The following is a 24,935-nucleotide window of genomic DNA, read 5'->3' on the forward strand; positions in this document are numbered from 1 at the left end:
GGTAATGAGATGGGGAGCTATGGGGGCTACTCTGGGAAGAAGGTAGAGCTGGCAGAGGCTGCAAGTAAGATGGGGCTGGACGTTTCAGCTGTTAGTGACATTCGGGTAAGGGGTGAGAAAGAAGAGTAAGTGGGAGAATACAAGGTCTACCTGTCAGGAGTCAAAGCAGGAATAGCACAATGGGGTGTAGGGCTTTACATCAGGAAAGAAATGGAACCCAGCATAGTTGCAATAAGGTATGTAAACGAACGACTGATGTGGATAGATGTGACAGTGTCTAGCAAGAAAATTAGGATTGTGTCAGTATAATCGCATTGTGAAGGGACAGATCAAGATAAGATGGATAGTTTTTATGATGCACTCAGTGATGTAGTTGTTAGAGTAATGGACAAGGGCAGTGTTTTGCTCATGGGTGATTTTAATGCCAGGATTGGAAATCGAACAGAAGGGTATGAAAAGGTTATGGGTAAATTTGGAGAGGATATGGAGGCCAACAGGAATGGGAAACAACTCTTGGATTTCTGTGCCAGTATGGGCTTATTAATCACAAACTCTTTTTTTAAACATAAGAACATTCACCGGTATACTTGGGAAGGCAGGGGAACCAGATCTGTCGTTGACTATATAACAACAGATCAGGAATTCAGGAAGGCTGTGAGGGACACACGTGTATTCAGGGGATTCTTTGATGACACTGATCATTATTTAATCTGCAGTGAAACTGGGATTTTGAGGCCGAAAGTGCAGGAGGTCAGGTCCATATGTAGGAGGATAAGAGTGGAGAAACTTCAGGATAAGGGAATCAGGCATGAGTACATAACAGTGATCTCAGAAAGGTACCAGTTAGTTGAATGTAGTCAATTACAGTCATTGGAAAATGAATGGACAAGGTACAGGGACACAGTACTAGAAGTGGCTAAAGGATGTCTTGGAACAGTAGTGTGTAAAGGTAGGATGAAGCAAACAGCTTGGTGGAATGACACAGTCAAGGCAGCCTGTAAAAGGAAAAAGAAGGTGTATCAAAAATGGCTACATACTAGAACTCAGGTAGACAGAGAAAGTTATGTTGAAGAAAGAAACAAAACCAAACAGATAATTGCAGCATCCAAGAAGGAATCTTGGGAAGACTTTGGAAACAGGTTGGAGACTTTGGGTCAAGCTGCTGGAAAACCATTCTGGATTGTAATTGGCAGTCTTCGAAAGGGAGGTAAGATGGAAATGACAAGTATTTTGGACAGTCAGGAAAACTGCTGGTGAATCCTGTGGATTCCTTGGGCAGATGGAGGGAACATTTTGAAGAGTTGCTCAATGTAGGTGAAAATACGATCAGTAATGTTTCAGATTTCGAGGTACAATGGGATAGGAATGATGGAAATAGGATCACATTTGATGATGATGATGATGATGATGTTTGGTTTGTGGGGCGCTCAACTGCGTGGTCATCAGCGCCCGTACAATTATCCAATCTTTGCTCAGTCCAATTTCGCCACTTTCCTGGATGATGATGAAATGATAAGGACAACACAAACACCCAGTCATCTCGGGATCACATTTGAGGAAGTGGAGAAAATGGTCAATAGATTGCAGTGCAATAAAGCAGCTGGGTTGGATGAAATTAAGTCGAAACTCATCAAATACAGTGGAATGTCAGGTCTTAAAAGGCTACACAGGATAACTGAAATGGCCTGGGAGTCAGGACAGGTTCCACCAATCTTTAAACATGGAAACAGAAAAGACTGTAACAACTACAGAGGTATCTCTTTAATCAGTGTTGTGGGTAAAATCTTCTCAGGTATTGTTGAAAGGAAAGTCCAGGTATTAGTTGAGGACCAATTGGATGAAAATCAGTGTGGGTTTAGGCCTCTTAGAGGTTGTCAGGACCAGATCTTTAGCTTACGGCAAATAATGGAGAAGTGTTATGAGTGGAACAGGGAATTGTATCTATGCTTTATAGATCTAGAATAGGCATATGACCGGGTTCCTAGGAGCAAGTTACTGTCTGTTCTACGAGATTATCGAATAGGAGGCAAACTTTTGCAAGCAATTAAGGGTCTTTACATAGATAGTCAGGCAGCAGTTAGGGTTGACGGTAAATTGAGTTCCTGGTTCAGAGTAGTTTCAGGGGTAAGACAAGGCTACAACCTGTCTCCACTGTTGTTCATATTACTTATGGATCATATGTTGAAAACAATATACTGGCTGGGTGAGATTAAGATATGTGAACACAAAATAAGCAGTCTTGCATATGCAGATGACTTAGTTGTGATGGCAGATTCGATTGAAAGTTTGCAAAGTAATATTTCAGAGCTAGATCAGAAATGTAAGGACTATATTATGAAGATTAGCATCTCCAAAACTAAAGTAATGTCAGTGGGAAAGAGATATAAATGGATTGAGTGCCAAATAGGAGGAACAAAGTTAGAACGGGTGGACGGTTTCAAGTACTTAAGATGCATATTCTCACAGGATGGCAACATGGTGAAAGAACTGGAAGCGAGCTGTAGCAAAGCTAATGCAGTGAGCGCTCAGCTACGATCTACCCTCTTCTGCAAGAAGGAAGTCAGTACCAAGACTAAGTTATCTGTGCACCGTTCAATCTTCCGACCAACTTTGTTGTATGGGAGCGAAAGCTGGGTGGATTCAGGTTACCTTATCAATAAGGTTGAGGTTACGGATATGAAAGTAGCTAGGATGATTGCAGGTACTAGTAGATGGGAACAATGGCAGGAGGGTGTCCACAATGAGGAAATCAAAGAAAAACTGGGAATGAACTATATAGAAGTAGCAGTCAGGGCAAACAGTCTTAGATGGTGGGGTCATGTTACACGCATGGGAGAAGCAAGGTTACCCAAGAGACTCATGGGTTCAGCAGTAGAGGGTAGGAGGAGTCGGGGCAGACCAAGAAGGTACCTGGATTCAGTTAAGAATAATTTTGAAGTAATAGGCTTAACATCAGAAGAGGCACCAATGTTAGCACTGAATAGGGGATCATGGAGGAATTTTATAAGGGGACTACGCTCCAGACTGAACGCTGAAAGGCATAATCAGTCTTAAATGGTGATGATGAATATGAAAATTATTTGACAATGTACGATCAAGGACATAAATATCTGGAAGCAAACATTTCAACAACTATTCATTCATAAAATTAAACTGGGACATTCCACCTAGACAGACAACCACCATTTCAATGAGCCATCATTTCAACAATGAACCAACAACAGGTGAGTACTAAAAAAGGTTTTTTTTTTTTTTTTTTTTTTTTTTTTTTTTTTTTTTTTTTTTTAGCATCTCTCTAATGCTTGGAGATCAGTTGCACTAACATAAGCATCATATCAGCTAAATGAATGCACTTAAACCAAAAGATGATTTTAGTCATCTTAATAATTAAACTAACAGCATGTATGCATTATTGGGAAGGGACAATTTCAAGTTGATATCTCTTTTTATTTTACTAGCACTGTATTAACCAACATGTGTAAAAGAGAAACAGCCTAAGATTTTTCCAAAACTTAACAGCCAAGCACACTGTCTTAAAATAACTCTAATCATGTTATTGGACATAACAATGGACACTTACACCTTCTGATATCAAAAATAGTTTTTCCTCTTCCAGCCACTCACCTGGTAGGCGCGATCGACATTGTCCCGGAAGGGGAAGAAAGCATCTGAGCTGAGAGCAACTGACTTCAACTGCTTGATCCACTCCTGACGTTCCTGCTGAGTGAGGAATGGGGGAACCTCTTCGTAAACTGATGCCCAAGTATCATACTCCATGTCTTTACCTGAAAAATGAAAAATTGTATCAACAAGATCTGTTTTAATGAATAATGAATTATTAGCTGATAAATATAAAACAAAATTAGTAAGGACCCTGTAACTACCAGTATTGTCACAGCATAAAACCACAAAATAAAATGGTTATTTAAATATATTTTTTTTAAAGATGTGATAGAAAAGCACTGTACATGAATAACAGTTACCATCTGATGATAGGCTTGTAAGCCAAAAAGCAGTTACCATAATAAATTACTGCAGAACAACCATATTTATCATTTATAAGTATGGAGTAGTTCTACCATGAAGTGATAGAATAATCCATTAACATGCCAAAGTAACCTCTATAAAACAGTAGAATAAATTAAACAGCATCCAACAGTGATTGTAAAAAGTGGCAGGAAAAAGCACAGTACTTTTGTGTACGAGACAGCTGAATGAAGTTTAACGAAGAATTCTGCATAACTGTTATTCAATTTTTATTGATTCAACGGATAGTTACATGACTGGCAGGAGGTGTGTCAGAACAAATGTTATGTTAAATATTTTGTCCAGTTCAGAACAAGTTAATGCACATAGCATTATACAATATTATATTGACGGAGTATCCAAACTTCATTGTATTCATATTATCATTCCTGAAAATCATTCATTAACAATCTTGAAATTAATTAAAAGCCTCCATAGCATGAGAATAGCAGATCATCCTCCATAGCATGAGAACAGAAATAATGATCACCTCATAAAGAAGGAAAACCATTTCGTAAAGTTTGAGTAAATATAAAGAAAATCATGGTTCCTCAAACATTATTTTGCAATATTTAGTGTTCCCAGATGCAGCAATTGACATCATGGTGTTAGATTTTGGTGCGGACAACTTTCAATGGAAACATTCCATCCATCCATCCAACCATCCATCCATCCAGCCTCCTCCTCCTCCTCCTCCTCCTAAATTATGAAATAATTTTGCAGTGAACACACAGTGCGTAATGAGGCAATCACTCTGTTGTAGAAATAATCAAAAGCCAAGATCGCTTAAATATTGTTTACTGGATAACCGGTTTCAACACACTAAACGTGCCATCATTGGATCTGTGAAGATATAACACGACAGGTTTGAGGGAGGGCTTACATGAGTTACACTATATACATTACTATTGGTACAGTACCACATACCCGAGTGTAGCGTAACATTTATAAACCATTTTGATATAATGATACATAGGGCAGACCAGCTGATATAAAATAATTGTCACAAAAAATAAAAAACAACTGCTCTTGTGGTCATTCTTTTCCATCAGATATGTAAAACTGAAGTCACAAGATAAAACTATTTGGTACATGACCGCTACTCGACTAACAACAGTTGACATCACACTGCCCTATTCTGCGCCGGTTTACCTGCTGCGATTCTAGTGGTTCACAACCGGCCACTAGATAGCGCTGTCCAAGCAGTGCACACACAGTGCCACAGTATCACAATATAACCACTCATTACTACTACAATACAACTTTACTGTTACTGATAGTCAAATACAAATGCAAAGAATACTTTCGCGTACACTTAATGTACATACTATACATACTATAAAGTATGTCAATTACAGAGTAAAAACATCTGAAGCAAAGGCATTATCCATATTAGTGCCATACAAAACTACATATTATCATTTACTCTTATGCACATATCGAAGTCAGGAATTTACACATAGTAAGCTGTTCGTAACATGACTTAGATACAATGTTATGTGTGATTAAAATCTGTATGCTGGGCTTTACCTGCCTGGGCACTACGGTTTTAGGTATTGTAAACGCTAAAGAAGTACTAACGTGCTATAAAAGGCTATCACCCTCTATACACTCATTATGAACGTAGTACGGACCGACTATAAAAACCTGTATAGGCACATGAAATTAAGGAACATACCAAATAGTTTTATCTTGTGGCTTCAGTTTTACATATCTGATGGAAAAGAATGAAATGACTACGAGAGCAGTTGTTTTTTATTTTTTGTGACAATGATTTTATATCGGCTGGTCTGCCCTATGTATTGTTATATCCAAATGGTTTATAAATGTTAAGCCTTGGCAATATGTGGGCTCCAGAACAATCAATAGTAAGATTAAGCACATAGAGACTACTGTCAGCAACAAAAAGATGGGATTTAGACAGTCCCACTCTACAGCAGATGAAATTTCTTAGTAAAAAAATGACTGAGAACTTAAGGGAATTCAATCTGGAAACTCTCATTGCCTAGTTTTCAAAAGGCATTTCATTTCACAGCCTTAACAGCAACCAGATGATCTATTAAAAGCAATCAGAAGCCAAATACTGCATGTTTGTAAGTCACCAGTATATGGGACTACCATTAACCTTGAGATTCAACTGTTTCTGCAGTGCAGTTTACATAAATCTGATGCCTGAGAATCCATTTTAGCAAAGGAGCACATGTCTTGCAATGACGAATTGTCAAATGCTATTGGAATCTTCCGAATGGTGTAAGGTAGTGGTTATGAGTGAATCTGGCTAACTAACTGAGTAAGTTAGAGTTTCTCAACAGTGAACTCCTTCCAGTCCTATTCGACATAACAGTACAAGATGATGAGCATATCAGAGGTCCGCCAGAGGAAACAGAGGGCAGTCATCTGACCAGAATATAACCTCAGATCACAGAAGAAACAGACTGTCTGTTCGTTCACTACAGCGAGTGACCCTCGTCACAGAATGGACATGAGGCAGTGACAGTGTCCTACCCTTACTTGTGGCATCAACTGCTAGAAACTCTTGGCAACCTCACCCAAACTCCAGCAGCACCAATCCACTTTCTACTGGCTGGCATCTGAAGTACAGCTGCTTCTGACAGAATCATTGCTAGCGAATCAAGTCACAGTGCCGAATGCACCACCTGTGGAAGAACAGGTGGGCAAGTCCTGAACTAAAATTGTTCAGATTCCCCATTAAAGATGAAGAAAGGGTACAAAAGTGTATTTTGAACTCAGCCGAGTTACAAGTAAAATTGATAAAGAGCCCTAAAGCACTCAACCTGTTCAAGTTTGGTCGATTTGAGTTGGGTGTAATGCAGGAACTGTGTTTCCTCCATGGGAACTGGGTGATATTTTTAAATGAATTTGCTGGTGTTACTTGACCAAGTTTTTGTTATTTATTTATCGTGATTTTGGTAGTAGAGCCAGTTTTGAATGAAAGGTGAAAACTGAAACCAAGAAAACATATTGACAACAAAATTAAAGACATAATGTGATAACATTTGATAAATACATTTTAAGGAGGATTACAAGACTCTGGTGGTGAAATAAATAAATAAAGTCTCATAGTCAAACTGCAGCAATCATTATACTTAAAAAGTATATTTGACTGTGATCCCCTAACAAAGAAAAAACATGATGATATGATGTCATCTCCATTTTCTAACATCTGGTGTATACTAGAGCGGACAGAAATGAATATGAGTAATGAGTGCACAGCCTCATTTACACGAAAGCAAACAAAATTTAATTAACAATCCCAGCAATTTGCCAGTGATCACTATCATTCATTTGTATCTGTGAACAAGTGTTAGCACTGGAGGAAACAGAAAAGAACACAAACAAAAGAGCAATAGTGTACCAACTCTACACGTGAGACACCTTCAGCCACATGCAGCTGCAGGGCAAAAATCACAGTATCAGTTGCGACATCTATTGTCCAAGGAAAAACTGTGTGTGTGTGTGTGTGTGTGTGTGTGTGTGTGTGTGTGTGTGTGTGTGCGCGTGAAAATTTCTTACAGAAAATAATGTGAAAAACCACATGAAATTGGCAGCCTTAAAAAAAAAATCGGTGATTTCTTCAAAATATCATTAAATTTGTCATTTTCCCATATAAATATTATAAATCTGAAGACATAACTTACCAACGTCCATAAATGATAGTTCTTGAATGTTGAAATGCTCTGCCTCTGCATTTGCAAAAAATAACAACGAACTGGCAAGAAATGACACCAAAATTGGTAAAAAATAGCAACAGAACTGCCAGAAAGATACTGAATATGGCAATAAAGTAACACCAAATTTGGCAATAAGTAACAGTTAATTTAGGCATAAAATAATATCAAAATTGACGAGAAAATAACGCCGAATTTGGCCATAAAATAAAAAGATCCTTTCCTATTCCTATGGTTTTCTTATGTTCTTGTGATTTTGAATGTAGCACTATTCAGAATTTTATGTTTCTCTCAGTAATAAAAAGGCTTCACCGAGACAGGAGGCACTTTTAATTGTGTATTGCCCATCGGTAAGGATTTGAATGAAACAGAAAGGAATCAAAGTCTGCATAGTGCAGACATTTAGGCAGATATGCCAGGGTTTCTTTAACTCGGGAACAGTCAGGCTGGGTCAGTGAGACTCACTAGTTTTGTTTCACTGGATTTATACTCTTATACTTGCTGGTTTGACTCGAGCGCTCTGCTAGCTTCCTGAAATATCCAAGAGAAAACTTTCATATCGTGAATGAGGTTTTGCTTTGTTTAGTCACTCTTCGGCAGTCTTTTAAAAAGCGCGCAGGTCTGTCAGACCCATCCCAACTATTTATATTACTAATTTCTGCCAAGTGATCCCATTTTATTTTGGTGCAGGCTCTCACTGAGTTACTTTCTGAACCATTTATTATGTCCTAAAATCAAATGATCATTGTCAATAGTTTAAAATATAAAATGGCAAGAGAAAATTGGTCATATAGTGAAAATTACAAATTTACATGACGATGACAGTGAAGTACACTTTTCTGATGCAGACCGACACTCTGAAATAAACAATGATCATGACAGTAATAGTGAAACAAGTGGTTGTGAGGAGGAAGATGTTCAGCCTTCTGCCAGCACCAGCGCACCTGTTGCTGTTAATTGAAGTACAACTCTTGTAACTGACTCAGGTACGGCACCTATGCGCTTTTATAAAGAAGGAACAGAGCAACTACATGGAGAAAAAACTTGTTTCCCACTAAGTGTTCAAACAAGATGTCACAACATAGCTACCATGCATTTGCCTGGAAGTATTCAAGCTATAATGGATGTACATTCACTGTTAGAACCATGATAGTTATTTTTTAGGAATCCATTGAATGGTTTAGTTTTTGAATCAACCGATATCTACACTGATTCAGCTCAAAACAAATATACAAGTGACCCAAATATGGCTAGGCCTACAAGTTTTGATTAACTGAAGGCGTATTTTGGCCTACTTTACTTAGCTGGAACACTGCATGACAATAAAAGTACTATTGAAAACTTCTGGAATACAGATAGGACCAGAATAGAAATCTTTCTAGTAACCATATCATTGAAAAGGTTTAGAGTTTTGACTTGTTTTATCATGATTGACAACATCCATACAAGGGAAGAAAAAAAAGCACAAGATAATCTTGCTGCCATAAGATCCATTCTAGATATGTTTGTCTTCAACTGCAATGCATATTTTTCTCCATCAGAAAACATTACTTTGGACGAAATGCTCGTTCCATACAGAGGCAGGTGCAGGTTCAGGATGTATCTCCCTGATAAACCTGCCAAGTATGGGATTAAGGTTTTCATCATGGCCCATTCTAAAATGTACTATGTAAAACACTGGAAAGTCGATGCAGATGCAGAACCTCAAGGACTGTACAAAGTCAGTAATAAGGCAGATGATGATGTTTTGCATCTTGTAGTCTCAGTAAAAGCGTCTGTAAGAAATCTGACACTAGATAGTTGGTTTACTTCTTACCCACCCATCAGAAAAGTACTGCAAGTAAAGAATATTACTGTTGTTGGAGCATTAAAAAAATGTGCCTTAAAACTATGTTCGGCTTTCAGGAAGACATCACATCACTGTACACGTACAAAAGCAAAACAAATCAGAACCGCATATTTCATCAATGCATCATCATGATGAAACTGACTGTCACAGCTGAGGGGGGAGAGGCAAAAGGTATAATAATGTATTACAACAACAAAACCAATTATGGCATAGATGTCACTGATGCTGTGTGTAGTAAATATTCTGTTGCTAGCATGACAAGACGGTGGCTTCTGTGTCTCTCTTCTTGGCTGTTGAACTCTGCAGCTCTCAATGGCCACTAAGAAAAACATTTCAGTTAGAAGAGAGAATACCAGAGAAGGAAAGTTGCTACTCACCAAATAGCGGAGATGTTGAGTCATGATAGGCCCAATAAAAAGAAATCACACAACCATAGCTTTTGGCTATTAAGGCCCTTGTCAGCAGTACACACACACACACACACACACACACACACACACACACACACACACACACACACACAAATGCAACTTGCACATACATCTGCAGTTTCCGAGAGCTGAAACTACACTGCGAGCAGCAGCACCAGTGCTTGATGGGAGTGGTGACTGGGTGGGGGGGTGGGGGGGGGGGGGGTGGGGGGGGGGGGGCTGCGTAAGTGTGACAAGGGCGGTTCCTCCACCTCCTGGAAGAGCTCGAGATCTTCTGCTATCACAAAAATACCAGCAGCAACACGATTAATGATCAGGTTGTTGTGAAAAATGCATGGTTCTGGGAGTTTGAGAACTTGTTGCTGGGAACCGGTGTAGGGTTTGACCCAGGGGGAACGAGATAACACCTGTCGTCTTGCCAATATGTAGCAACCATTTGCATTATACTATACAAATATGATGAGTATAATTCTGAACCAACAGAACTTCTTCCATGATATGTTAGGTCAGATGCATGAACAGTATTATTAACAGCAATTCAATATATTGGTTGTTTTGCATTTACAAGGAAAATCAGCTTTAAGGGAGAAAGAGGCTAGCACCCTCTATATCTATAGCGGAATAGCCAAATTGTAATAACAATGCATCTGACTGATGTTTGGCGCCATCTATGAACTATTTAGTAAATATGATGAACAATATACTTATTATATTTTAACAAAGGGAGATATAATATAAAAATAAATATATTTAAGCCATGTCAACTAATAGGAGTTTACAGCACATCTTCTAGTGTTTTTAATTTTTTTAAAATGTTTTTTACCCGCCTGATGTAATTTATGTGTTTAATAATAATAACTGACTCACAAGAAGTGAAGATGGAAATTTTATTACTTCATGATAAATATGAAACAAGTCGGACGACAATGTAAGAATTTTACTTATGTTTCATTTTATGTAATTAAATTTGAAGTGGTTTACTTCCCTTGAGGTTTATACATAGTTCACATCGATGGCGCCCTGTAACCAATTGATGTGTTCTCCATACAGTCCGCCTTCCCCAAACAGTAGTATTCAATGAACTGTAGACGAAGCCCGACCAACAGGCATTACATGCGTTGATAAAAATGATAGTGGTATGTAATATACTAACCAGATGAGTTAAGCCATTAATTGCAACTTTTTTGTGACATCATCTAACTATGTACCTCTTGTATTCTTAGCATTGAGAATGGATAGTTGCTAGCTGAAATCTAGATCTGGCAATAAAATTTAAAAATGACGGCTGATAGCTGAAATCTATTATTTACAAGTCAATATAACAGTCGCTGCATGCAACAGCCTTCTGAATGGAAGGTAACCTGATTGTTCTATTTATATAATGAAAAGTCAATATTTTTGCTTCTTAGTTTTACTACTAACTCTCATTCACATTAGTTTTCAATCATATTTACTTGTATTTCCAGATTGATTACCTTTAATACTACAAAGAGATATGTTTCTTAGTTTTCTTTTTTACAGTTATCACATAATTCAGAAAACATTTAGTACTACCTGAACAGTTTATCACTTGTTGCAAGTGTGTTGTTTACTGGGTCCCACACAGACCCTGCCGACCGTTCTTGAAACGGTTTTTCGACCGACCATTCTAAGGTTAATTTGTGCAGCTCATAAAATATTTACAATGTCAAATTGGCATTAATTTCTAAACTTTTTAAAGGATGCCATGATACTAACTTATGGTGAATGTCAACAAATGTACGAAGAGCAGCACAGCTTACCTAATAAATTTGTGAATAGAGCCAGCATGCAAGCTATCATAGACATTGCCTGGTGAGGAAATGCCACTTGCACAGCAGAGGCATTCACTGCCTGCACTTCTCCACTAAAGAACATCACTGGTGATAAGCATTATGCTCTATCAATGGGGGGTACTGTAACATTGTTTTACCAGTTGGCCACTGGAAGTGCCAGATTCCACACACAACTGAAACTGAAGCCAATAGTGTTATCAAGTCAGTCCTTCACGAGGTGGATTTCAAAGGCTTCTTCAGTGATCGAATCCCAAAAGGATGACACGTGTGCTGGAATTTAGACATTGTCTCAGACAATAGTGTACCATATGAATGCAATATGCAGCAGCAGTAGTAGTAGCCAATCCTCAAAGCCAACAACAGACCACCTAAGTTGGTGTATACTAATGTTTATGAGTCAAGGTAATCACCAATGATGACCCCACAGGCAGTGAATATTTCTGCTGTTCAAATGGTATTACTTCAGCTGGTAGTGTCTACTATCATACGCACAATGGAGTGGGTCCACAGGTTTATAAGGCAGACAGACCATATCTAGGAAGAGAAGAATGGTTTATGGCTTCATTCCTGCAATTTCATTGATTGAGAAATGTTTTGTGAAAACCTGAAGATGCTACAGCACATATGGCAAAACTTCGAAGAATGTACTTTTTAGGAATATACGTATTTACCATTTCAAACACGCAGGAAGAAAGATTACTGGAACTACTTACCAACACTGCCACCCACATAGTTGTCAATGGCATTTGATATCTCGGCACGCTTCACACCTTTCTTGAACTTCATGCCAATAACTCGTGGGTGCTGTCGCAGCCACCTGCAACAGAGTACAGATCAGAAACTTGTAAAGCAAAGTAAAAATCATTTAAGTCTGCTACAAGAGGGCAAACTGCAGTTGGTTGTATACCAAACAATATGGGTATCATTTCACATTAGTCTTGCAAATGAGCTTGTAAAAAGAACATATGAAAGCAGGAAACTGACTTTACAGTATTTATTTTTCTCTACCTCAGTAATTAATCAGCGAGGAATATTCAAGCTTAATTCTCTGTCATCCTCAAGATCAGTACAAGACAAAGCACAGATAAGAAGGAAGACTACTGTGTAACATCCTATCAACGATGATGTCTGAGATGGATCAACAGATCGAATAGTGTGTGTGTGTGTGTGTGTGTGTGTGTGTGTGTGTGTGTGTGTGTGTGTGTGTGTGAATCAACCGTGTCTTTTTTCACAGGAACCATCCCAGCATTTGCCTTCTGCAATTTAGGGGAACCACAGATAACTTACACCTCTATGGTCAGATGAGAACATGAAATTCTAGCCTCTCAAAAGTGTGTCCACTACTGGGCCACTTCACTCAGTCATGAGTGCTGGCTACTTTGGACAAGGATGAAGAAGGAAGCGATAGATAGTATGGTATGATTCTGACATTGGCCTGCAGTGGTTTAGGGACAGCAGATATTAGGAATCGTGAAGTTGAAAAGTGTTCCCTAATACCACTATAACAAGAAATGAAATGTTCCCAGTGGATATAATCTTTTATTTTGACAATTTACAAAAGCTAATGGGAACCCTCAAATTATTTTCCACACATCCTTATTTATCCAATTTTAAGATGAAATTTTTCTTCCAAATTTGTCATTTGGAAAGTACAGGGTCGTCTTATGCTCGCAGATTGAACTATTTCTGCTGAGGTTAACATTTTAATGTTGGTTAATAGAGTGTATAGTGGTCATCTTACATTTACAGATGAATGTTTTGGTTATTAAGGTAACATGCAGATTTATTTTGAAGAATTCACAAGGACAAACTGGGCAAACAATACTAGGACTCTAACAGGTTGAAAATTTCCTGATACACTGAAATGTTTCACACAGTATCGACACTGCTCGAACAAATACGAGAAATTTGGTTAGTGCAGGGGTAGTGCACAGGATGCACAAAAAACTGAACTAGCCACTACAATAATCTATTACTCTGCTTCAAATTTGACAATTTTGTGAAACACAGGAGGAAATAGCAATAAATTCTATCATCTTACAAACTGTTGTCATATGTGAATAGGTTTGCAATAGAAGATCTCATACTTTTATGGACACCATGTAGAAATATTTATGCTGCTTTTTAAGTAGATGTAACAATCAAAAGCAAAAATATTAAACAGCATTTTAATTATGATCCCAGATCACTATTTTATCTGACTGCAAGAGACTAATGTATTACCAAGTGGATTGGAAATGAGAAATTTTGTCACTATTAACGTTTAGAATACTGGGTAAAAACATTACCACCTTTTAATTAGTTTTAGAACATTATGGTGCACACAAATAAAACACAGAGGCAAATTAATCCAGAATGAAATGTCTGTCAAACAAAATAAATCCTGTTAAACTGACTAATTGTTGTCAGAACAATACACTACAGCAGCAAGACCTGTTATGGAGATAGTATCAATAGACATCAATAGATCGTGGGAGCAAAAATTTGGGAATTGTACTGAATCGTGATTGTGACCTTTTATTTATGTACTTGTTTCTGTTGTTGCATATGACTTGCATACTAGAAAATATAGCAGTCTATGTCTCACAGTTGCTCAAGCACAGCACTATGAAAGAGTTGGAGGGAGGACAGTGGTACCAACTTGGCTGAAAACTAGATGAGTGTGGAGAGGTGAGCAATGAGGAGGCAGTAATAACATCACGTTGCCAACCATGGGAATCTATATTGCGTACCTTGGATTCTTAGGAACATCTATACACTAAAAATGCAGTTTGCCTGGATCCATTTGTAGTCTGAATGAAACCGACTTCAAAATTGGACAAATACTCAGCAATAGTATTCATTTCTGCACCAGGTGGCAAAAGTCTGCATGGGGTCAGTGGCGGACTTGGGCGTTTTGTGCTGCAATGTTGTCGATGATTGCTGTGACATATAACAGGAACAAAAAGGGGTGTGTCAGTTACTAGTTCTACACAACCAATGAGAGAGTGGCAGGCAGACAATATGTTTGGAAGCAAGTGACATTGTTAACATTCCCATGTCAGTACAGAAGCAAAATTTGATATGTACATGGATAAAAACAGCAGAGTTTCTCAGGCCCCATGGTAACCACAACCTCAGAAATCATAACATTCGGAACAAACAGTCAAATATTTGAAGCAACAAAGATATAAATTTCACAGCTGTGCTATTAGGATAATGATGATTAAAAAGAGAGATGCTACAGATGACAGGGTTAGTAGGCAAAAAGTGCAGAAAAGAAAAAAAAACCAGTCCTCAAATTAATGTAAATTATTTCTTATCATTTATTTTATTTCTCCATGAATTATCAAAATGTAGACGATTAATAAATGGCATGAATTTAGAATCAGTATAATGTTAACTTATTAGGCAGACACTTTATATCAATAAAACAGTTGTAATTTTGATTTGTCAGAATATAATTCTTTTTCTCAAGAAGATTCTTGAAGAAAAGGGGGTCTGGCTATCAGGCAATGTTGTTCTTATACTCAGGTAAATACGATATTTCTGAAGTATAATCAACTTATAAGAGTGGTTTGATTTATATTTCAACTAAGTATTATCTGCTTTTCAATCAATTAATTGAGAAAGACTCTTGTCTATTCGAAGATTCCTTTATTGAATAAAAGGAGTTGTAACTGTTTTCGTTGTCCAACACCATCTTCAAAAACTTCATCAATCAGCATCTTGAAATGCATAGCTGATTACTTTTATGGCAATCTTAATTGTACCTTTCTGTGCCTGACTTGTACACCTGAGATAATGTTTTTATTTTTAACGTTTTATTTAAGAACACAGATTTATCGTACTGTGATTTGTTGTTAGCAACATATTTTATAAGTGTGTCAGTGTAATGTGAATTTATAGTCTGTACGTCCATTAAACAATTGATTGGAGAACTGAGGATGTATAACACATCTTTGCCTCACATTTCTGTTCAACGAATACTTTATTTCTAAGTGTGTATCACAGATTATTATTCTGTGTTCTATTAATGAATGACATCACAAAAATTTAGCTAAGTGTGACATTCTCGTCAGGCAAATGACCAATTACATGCCACGCAAACGGTGCCAAAATGCAAATTGTATGTCTTTACAAAGAACTACTGTATGTACCCAAATCTAATCCAAACTTACTTTCCAGTTTACTAGATATAAAAGAAACACCTGCCTGCAGCTTTGAATCGAGTGCAAAGCACAAAAGTTTTGAAAAATGGTGCTAGGAGCCAACTAACTTTTGCTGTCGAATATAAGTAGCGCTACACAATAAAGTAGAATATGAATTTATAGTGAGAAATGAAGCACGGCACTGACTTCTGGCGCTGATGCTTAAATTTTCTAGGACTATAAATTCTATACAGACAAGCTTTGTGGTTTTAAATGTTCGAAAGACTTAATTAAATCTAAAATGTAACCTCACTTATGCTTACAACTCAAACCTAATTACTATAAATGGATCTACATCCATTGTGTCTTATCTGTATCTCGTGTTAGAGTGACCTAACTGTGATTCAATTTTGAAGTGCAGCCTACAACTTTTTTTTTCTACTGACGCACGCATGCACTCAAGCACACACGCACACACTTTTGGACGCAGAAGTATAGGGTATGGCACTTAAATCTGGACAAATGAAACATTTTTTAAAAAAAGCAAATTTATTAAAACAAAATACAAATGAAAATGAAAATCCTTTTACCTACAAGTAGTGGTATCTTTCAACATTACTCAATGAAAACCCCTTCAGCCGCAATGACCAGTGTGTACAGATGCAACATTAGGGTGCCTTGCCTTATTGGTAGCTTTTTTGACTACACTCCAAACATATTAGCCAAGGGATTCAAATCCGGGCTATTCGGGGGCCAGAACTTCTTTGACCAGAACATGTTAACGTAAACCAAGAACCAGTTTTGGACTAAACGGCTTGTATGAGTCCTTGTCTGCCATCTGATGCATTGTTTGCTCACTTTTAATACTGATACCAGTTTCCTCCTCTGAAATCAGCAGATGAGCCTTTTCAATGACTGCCGCAGTTTGTGACATGTGTGTCCTCGAATGAGGTTACCTTCGTGGGTTAGTAGAACCTTCCCCAGACTTCTCCAAATCATTATACTTGGCCACAATACCATAAACAGTTGATCTCAGGCACCCGAAGAATCCAACTAACGCCCAGCAAGAAGACTTTCGATAATTGTGCCTCTTCAGTTGCACTCCACACTTGTCCAAACATCTTGGCCATTTTGAGGTTCTGATTGTTTACTAGATGCCTACAGCTTTCAAGAATGCCAATCGCAACCTCCTGTGCAACTACGACGTGGCGGGAAATTCAAATTGAAATTTGTCCGGATTTAAGCACCGCACCCTATAGCAAGGTGAAAAACAAGACCAACCAAAATGGAACACATGTATTATAGCTGCTTGGCGCAGAGACATTTACGAGGGATGCTTTCCACGTTAATGTTATCACTCTAAAGAACATTATAAAAAACATGGCAAAGTTCTTCACATAAGCAGTATGGACTTATTGGTTCTCAAAATATGTTTTTACAAAAATAAACAACATGTATTACCTGTCAACCAGATACTTTCATTTTTAACGAATGTTTAAAATCTGGCATTTTCTAAGATGCACTCAAAATTGCTAAAATTACATCAATAAGCATCTACTCCAAACCAATATCTACTGTTCTAGTGCTCTCCAAAGTTTTCAAGTCACTTATGAACAACCATCTAAATAACCATTTTGAAAAGCGTGCTCTCTCAAATAATGTCTGCATTTCAACACAATAAAAATATTACTATCGATACCACTAAAACTCTTAACTAGTCACTAAGTTCCACTGGTATCTATTGTACTTTGTGATACCAGTAAAGCCTTTGATTGTAGCAAAACTGTAATTTTATGGTGTACACAACCCACTTATAACGGTAATCAAGTTCTATAACGTAAGGAGAAGATATACTGCTACCTACCATAAAGATGAAACATTAACTTGTACACATGCACAACTAAAGGACACTTACACATTAGCTTTCAGCCACAACCTTTGTCAGAAATGGGAATACACATCTATTAATTCACACAAGAAAGCACACCTCACACACACCACCACCATCTCAGCAGCTCAGGCTGTAACTTAACTGTCACACAGAATGGAGGCCGAAGCCTGGAGGGGGTGAGGAAGAGAAAGGATAGCAGTGTATAGATGAGGGGAGAGAAGAGAGCTGTCTGGTGGAGCATGCAGGCATGCAAGAGTGCAGCATCAGGAGACTGTGGTGCAGATGGGGGAGAGGGGGGGGGGGGGAAATTGAGCAGGGAAGGGGAAAGACAGGTGGGGGCGTTTGCAGAGCGCAGAACACAAAGACAGGGGGAGACGACGACAGGGAGGGGGTATCTTATAGTTGTGCCTGTCGGCAACTTAAAAGGCCATATTTATGGTAAGTAGCAATCTACATTTTCCTTACATTGTTGATATTCCAACCTGGGGTTCCAACTGTTTGTAATCAACTTCTGTTCAAGCAACAAGAAACAGATGGTCTCAGATAGCAACAGGTGCTCTTCACTTGCAGGGCTTAGTCCTTGGCCCACTTCTTTTCACTGATGTAACTGATAATAAAGCTCCCCACATAGGAGCTATTTCAGCAGTTTGTTATCTATATGGTACAATATAAATACTGCATAATACACATCACAACACCATAGCTTTGCATCAGGCAACTCTGGAAAAATTAGAACAAGAAATGAATAGGATTTCTTCCAGAAAACTCTGTACTCCGCATAAAACACAGGAATTAATTATGGTATGAACTGAATGCATAAAAAGTAAATCATTAAAACTGTTAGGCTTTCACATCTATTCTTAGACTGAAGTAGCCAGGTAGGCAAGAGAATAGCTCAAGGTGCTATCGCACGTCGAAACTGACAGATGCAGTCACTTCTGAAGATGTGAAGATGGCATACATTGGCCTGTTGCAGTTGCATATCTCCTAAGGCATACTGATATGGGGACAGTGCTATATCAATTAACTTCAGACAATTAAGAGAAAAATGTAGTCAGATTAATGAGCAAAGTAAATACTAAGAAACGTTGCCATCCCCTCTTCATCGAGCTGCAGCTATTGACTGTTCTAACTGACCATGCTGCCCATGAGGCAGAATGAGGAAGCAATCTACAATCGTGGGACACATTATTAGCATGTTGAAAATTCCACGAGCCATTAAGGCTACTAGATGAATCCTGATGATCCCAGTGCTTCTTGATTTGAGCAGCTCATCTTCTGGTAACACAACACAGAGTGGACATCATTCCAGGCCTCCCTCACTCAGAAAACATCTAAGGAGGTACCAGGAATAGAACCTAGGTCCTTCTGCACCAGAAACAGTGATGCTAACCATTTGTCTATGGAGGTGGTCTTCTGACTGTTGTAAAACTATATATCTAGAAAGAATTACTTTATGTCAAAGCAACTTAACCCTTTGAGGCATAGTGGCTTCATTTGAGTCCACCTAGTCTCATATTTTCTCAGCCTATTTGAGACAGTGGCTTCAACTGAATCCACCTGCTCTCAGCCTTACACGGTGCTGCCAACTATAGGAAATTTTGTAAACAGGTTCTTGTTGTCATAAGAAAGTATCTACACTGATGTTCACTTCAGTCATGGTGGCTGCTGTTCAATTTACTAAAGCAAACATTTCTTGTGCACACATAAGGTATGTTCATAGATATTTATGTTTAAAAATGTTGTAGATACAATGTGTAATATTTTAAAATGCGAAACAAAAAATATAGTTAGCACAATATGTGCAATAATATGATGGCTTCATATGGAGCCACTAGACTTTAACACTTGCAACCAAATCTTAACTATATTTTTTCATCCCCAGAACACAATCTAGGAAAATACTGTCTGAGAAAGATATGTTAGAAATTTTTGGACAAAGTTACATATGAACCCACATTAGAAAGTGATCTTCATGCCTATTCTGATCCTGTTCTGGATGCTGCTGCTGAAGAAAGTGACATCGATATGCCACCGCTCAAAATCCCAGGAGGCCTAGTAATTTCTGACAGTGAAAGTCACAATGATAGTTTTAGCAGTGATGGCAATTGCCTTTATCGTCTCTGGCCACTAATAAGTGGAGCACAATTTAATGCAGTAGTATAATGTGACCCGACTTCAATGGGTATGTTTGTGTAAAGGACAAACTGAAAGATGAGGGTAACAACATGGTTCAAATGGCTCTAAGCATTATGAGACTTAATATCTGAGGTCATCAGTCCCCTAGATTTGAAACTACTTAAACCTAACTAACCTAAGGATATCACACACATCCATGCCCGATGCAGGATTTGAACCAGCGACCGCAGCAGCAGCAGCGCAGTTCCAGACAGAAGCACCTAGAACCGCTCGGCCACAGCGGCCAGCTTAACAAAAGGGCATCATAGTTTCTTTTCAGTTATTTTCTTGATGATTTGATTGAACATTTAGTGTTTCAAACTAACTTATATGCCACGCAAAATGCCAAACCATTTAAACCTGTAACGAAGACAAAATGTTAGCTTTTCTAGCAATAAATACTCTCATGTTAATAAAACAACCTCGTAGTTACTGTGACTGTTGGTATTGCAATGAAGAGTTGAGGGGCAACTATGAAGTTCCCTCAAGTCTCTAAATAGATTTGATCCATTTGAATAACAACAACATGATGCCAAGAAGGGAATCTCCGTGTCAGGACAAACTTTATAATTTATAAAAACCTGTGCTTAACATGTCAAGTAAAACTTTCAAAAAGAATTATGCCCCACCAAAAATGAAACAGTTGATGAACACATGGTGAAATTCAAAGGTAGGAAAAGTTCTAAACAATACATGCCTAAAAACCCATCAAAATAAAATACAGAATATGGCTTTGAGCTGATAAATTAGAAATTGTTTGTTATATTCAAGTGTTCACTGGGAAAAAAAAGGATACGGCTAAGGTTAATTAAGGAAAAAGAGTTGTACTTTATTTGTGCAAGGGTCTGGAGGTCTGGAAGGGAAAGGTTGCCATGTATTCTTTGATATATATTTCACAAATCTGCATTAGCAGAAAAGCAAAAACAATGTGGAATGCCTCACTGTGGTACCGTCAAGTGTGATTGCAAAGGTTTGGCACAGGTCCATGTTAAGATTGTTTTGGTATTTTGTCAATGCATCAATTGTAAATTAATTTACTTTGCACACTCTGCGCAACACTGGTAGGAGTTCATGATAAAAAGAATTTAGAAGGAATGTTGTAACAGGTTTAGCAGATACTGGAAGTGTGACAGGTTTGTAAGGTCCATCATGTAGTGCACCTCCCCCCCCCCCCCCCCCCCCCCCAAGAGATTCAAACCACAGGTGTCCATGATGGGGGAAAAAAAAAAAGAGCACCTTCCAAAACGTTTTGCATACTGTAGTACGAGAAAGACCCCTCACAGATCCAGACGGAGTTGTAAAACATGTGATGTAGGCTCATGCTGGTCATCTGACAGGAATTGTTCCATTTCTTTCCACAATTAGTTATTTTGAGTCTATTCAGTGTATGTTGTGTGCTTTTTTTTTTTATGTACTGTCAAACAATGGAAAATCCACGATGGAATAATGACAATGTTACAAAAAGGATAGGTTGCTACTCACCATAAAGTGGAGATGTTGAGTCACATACAGGCACAACAAAAAGACTTACCAAGTAAGCTTTCAGCCAAATGGTCTTCTGAATTACGCAACATGCACAAACACATTCATGCAAACACAACTCTCTCTCTCTCTCTCTCTCTCTCTCTCTCTCTCTCTCTCTCTCTCTCTCTCACCCACACACACACACACACACACACACACACACACACACACACACACAAAACCACTGTAACTGGCTGCCGAGGCCAGACTGTGAGCGGCCAGACCCCCCTTGGCTCACGGCTCATATCCCTTTAATAGACCTAGATGCAAGACCTGTCCCATACAACCTCCCACCACCACCACCACCACACCACCACCACCACCACCACCACCACCACCAGTCTGGTCGAAAGTATCACCTGTCCCATCAAAGGTAGGGCATGAAAGCAGGCATGTGATCTTAGAAACATTGGCTAATAAAATATTTGTGGACCTTAATCACTGGTTCCTAGCCAATTTTTTGTCACTAAACTTTGAAAAAACACACTACATGCAGTTCAGAACTTGAAGGGGTGCCCCACAAGTGTATGTCTAACGTACATTGACAAGCAGATAGAAAAAGTGGACAGTGTTAAATTCTTGGGATTGCAGCTTGATAATAAATACAATTGGGAGGAGCACACCACGGAACTGCTGAAGCATCTTAACAAATCTCTATTTGCAATGCGAATCGTGTCAGACATAGGGGATATAAAAATGAAGAATCTGGCATACTATTCTTCCTTTCATTGCATAATGGATTATGAGATTATTTTTTGGGGTAGTTCATGAAGCCAACCTAATGTTTTCCAGGCACAAAAATGTGCAGTAAGAGTTATATGTGGTGTGAACTCAAGAACATCCTGCAGAAGCCTGTTTAGGGAACTAGGGATACTAACTACTGCTTCCCAATATACGAGGGCGGTTCAGAAAGTAACCTCCGATCAGGCACAGTGCGGGTTGTGGGGGGAGTAGCGACGCCATCTGTGCGTTCACGCACTCAACAGGTCAGTCGGCATCAAGCCGTGGTCGAGTGAACGTCGTACCTGCGCTAGTCTAGTTTTTGTGGCAGTTTGAAATGTGTGCTGCAATAGAAAACCCCGCCAAATGTGAAGTGCGTGCTGTCATAAGGTTTTTTACAGCCAAAGGATATTCTGCAGCAGCTATTCATCGTGAGCTTTGTGCCGTGTACGGACCAAGAGTTATGAGTGAAGGAGTTGTCCGTGAATGGGTACGTTTATTTAAAAGTGGACGAGAAAACGTTCATGATGAAGAGAGGAGTGGTAGACCATCATTGGTGACTGACGAACTCGTTCAGACAGTTGATGCAAAAGTTCGTGAAAATCGAAGTTTCTCAATGTCGGAGTTGTCTACTGGTTTTCCACAGATTTCTAAGACTCTCTTGTACGAGATAGTGACAGCAAGATTGGGTTACCGTAAGTTCTGTGCACGATGGGTGCCCAAAATTCTTACCGACCACCACAAAACTCAAAGAATGGCCTCTGCATTAGACTTTCTGTCACGTTATGAGGACGAAGGAGAACCATTGTTAAACAGAATCGTGACCGGTGACGAAACCTGGATTAAGTACGTGAACCCTGAGACAAAAGAACAATCAAAGATGTGGGCACATTCAAATTCGCATACCAAACCAAGAAAAGCCTCGCAAGATTTTTCTGCCAGAAAACTGATGGCAACGGTGTTTTGGGATGCCAAAGGGGTGTTGTTGGTTGAATTCATGGAACGTGGTACGACCATTAATCAAGACGTGTACTGTGAAACAATAAAAAAGTTACGATGGGCTATACAGAACAAACGCCGTGGTATGCTGACTTCCGGTATCGTTTTTTTGCACGATAACGCCCGTCCTCACTCTGCTCACAGAACAACGGCCCTTCTTGAGTCCTTCAAGTGGGACGTTATCAACCATCCACCTTACAGCCCAGACCTGGCGCCAAGTGATTATCACCTCTTCATGCATTTGAAGAAATGGCTCGGGTCACAGCGGTTTGATGACGACGAAGAGCTCAAAGATGAGGTCACAGGCTGGCTCCAGGCACAAGCGGGTGATTTTTATGCAGAAGGAATTTCAAAGCTTGTGAAGAGATACAATAAGTGCCTCAATCGCTATGGAGACTATGTAGAAAAATAGTGCAAAGATGTAGTTGTAAGATGTATATATTAAAATATTTTTATTTAACTTGGTGTATTTTTTTAAATCAACCGGAGGTTACTTTCTGAACGGCCCTCGTATTTGTTCCTTGATGAAATTTGTCATTAAAAATGTATCACTTTTTCAAACCAACAGCTCAACTCATGGAATTAATACTAGAAGTAAGAATAATCTTCACAAGGATTTAAAGTCACTTACTCTTGTACAAAAAGGTGTGCAGTATTCAGGAACACACATTTTCAATGACTTGCCAGCAGCTATAAAAGCTTTGCAACCAATGAAATTCAATTTAAGAGAAGGATTTATTGGTTGCCAACTACTCCTACTCTGTTGTTGAATTTCTCAGTAGAACCAACTGATTTGTGTGTGTGTGTGTGTGTGTGTGTGTATCACACTCTAAAATCTAACTTCTGCACCATTTCAGTGCAGAAATGTGTTGATTGTAAATAAGTACTGTAGTAGTTCTCTTACATGTTTATTACCTTATAAATAATAAAAACTTTTTTATTTTAAATTCAGTGCATTAGTGTTTGTAAAATGATTCTTTCATATAGTGCTCATTATCAAAAAAGCCTGGACCTGTGGAAGGTACATTAGCTTATTTGTTTCAGTTGTAAATATTTGTCATGTATTATTGTTTTTCTGACATGTTCTACATCCTGGAGGACCACCTCACTAATGATCAATTAGAATAAAAGTAAATCTAATCTAATCTAAACTAAGCTGCAACCACTGCACTGCATTATACGTGGGCATGACAACCGACAAGTTGTCTGTCCACCTCAATGGCCGCCAACAAACTGTGGCCAAGAAACGACTGGACCACCCAGTTGCTGAGCATGCTGCCCAATGCAAAATTCTTCATTTTAATGACTGCTTCACAGCCTGTGCCATATGGACCCTTCCTAACAACACCAGCTTTTCTGAATTGCACAGGTGGGAACTCTCCTACATTCCCGTAACCCTCCTGCCCTCAACGTTTGTTAGTCGTCATCCTTCATCCGTCTATCCTCTTCCTGTTCTCACTCCAGCACTATGGGGACCCTGTATTTTTCTATAAGATACCAGAACTTTTTGGAATACAGTGTCAATATTAGTTTTAAAAAATAATGTTGTTACTGTTTTTGTTGTTGTCTTCAGTCTGAAGAATGGTTTGATGCAGTGCTCCATGGCAGTCAATACTGTATAAGACTCCATCTCGGAATACTTAGAGCAACCTACACCCATTTGAAACTGTATTGATGCTCAAGT

General features: G+C 38.7%; 1 protein-coding gene across 7 annotated transcripts in view; it reads right to left on the reverse strand.

Annotated features, from left to right (window-relative positions):
• LOC126109561 (bifunctional purine biosynthesis protein ATIC) overlaps positions 1 to 24,935 on the reverse strand; it is a 116,551-nt gene that overhangs the window by 13,141 nt on the left and 78,475 nt on the right. For all 7 annotated transcript variants that reach the window (XM_049914575.1, XM_049914579.1, XM_049914581.1 and 4 more), the window contains exons 9-10: positions 12,523 to 12,626; positions 3,625 to 3,785 (exon numbers count right to left, since the gene is read on the reverse strand). In XM_049914575.1, the coding sequence (XP_049770532.1) occupies positions 3,625 to 3,785; positions 12,523 to 12,626 (265 nt within the window). The remainder of the gene's footprint in view (positions 1 to 3,624; positions 3,786 to 12,522; positions 12,627 to 24,935) is intronic.

The sequence above is a fragment of the Schistocerca cancellata genome, chromosome 12 (assembly GCF_023864275.1).
Source record: "Schistocerca cancellata isolate TAMUIC-IGC-003103 chromosome 12, iqSchCanc2.1, whole genome shotgun sequence".
NCBI lineage: Eukaryota > Metazoa > Arthropoda > Insecta > Orthoptera > Acrididae > Schistocerca > Schistocerca cancellata.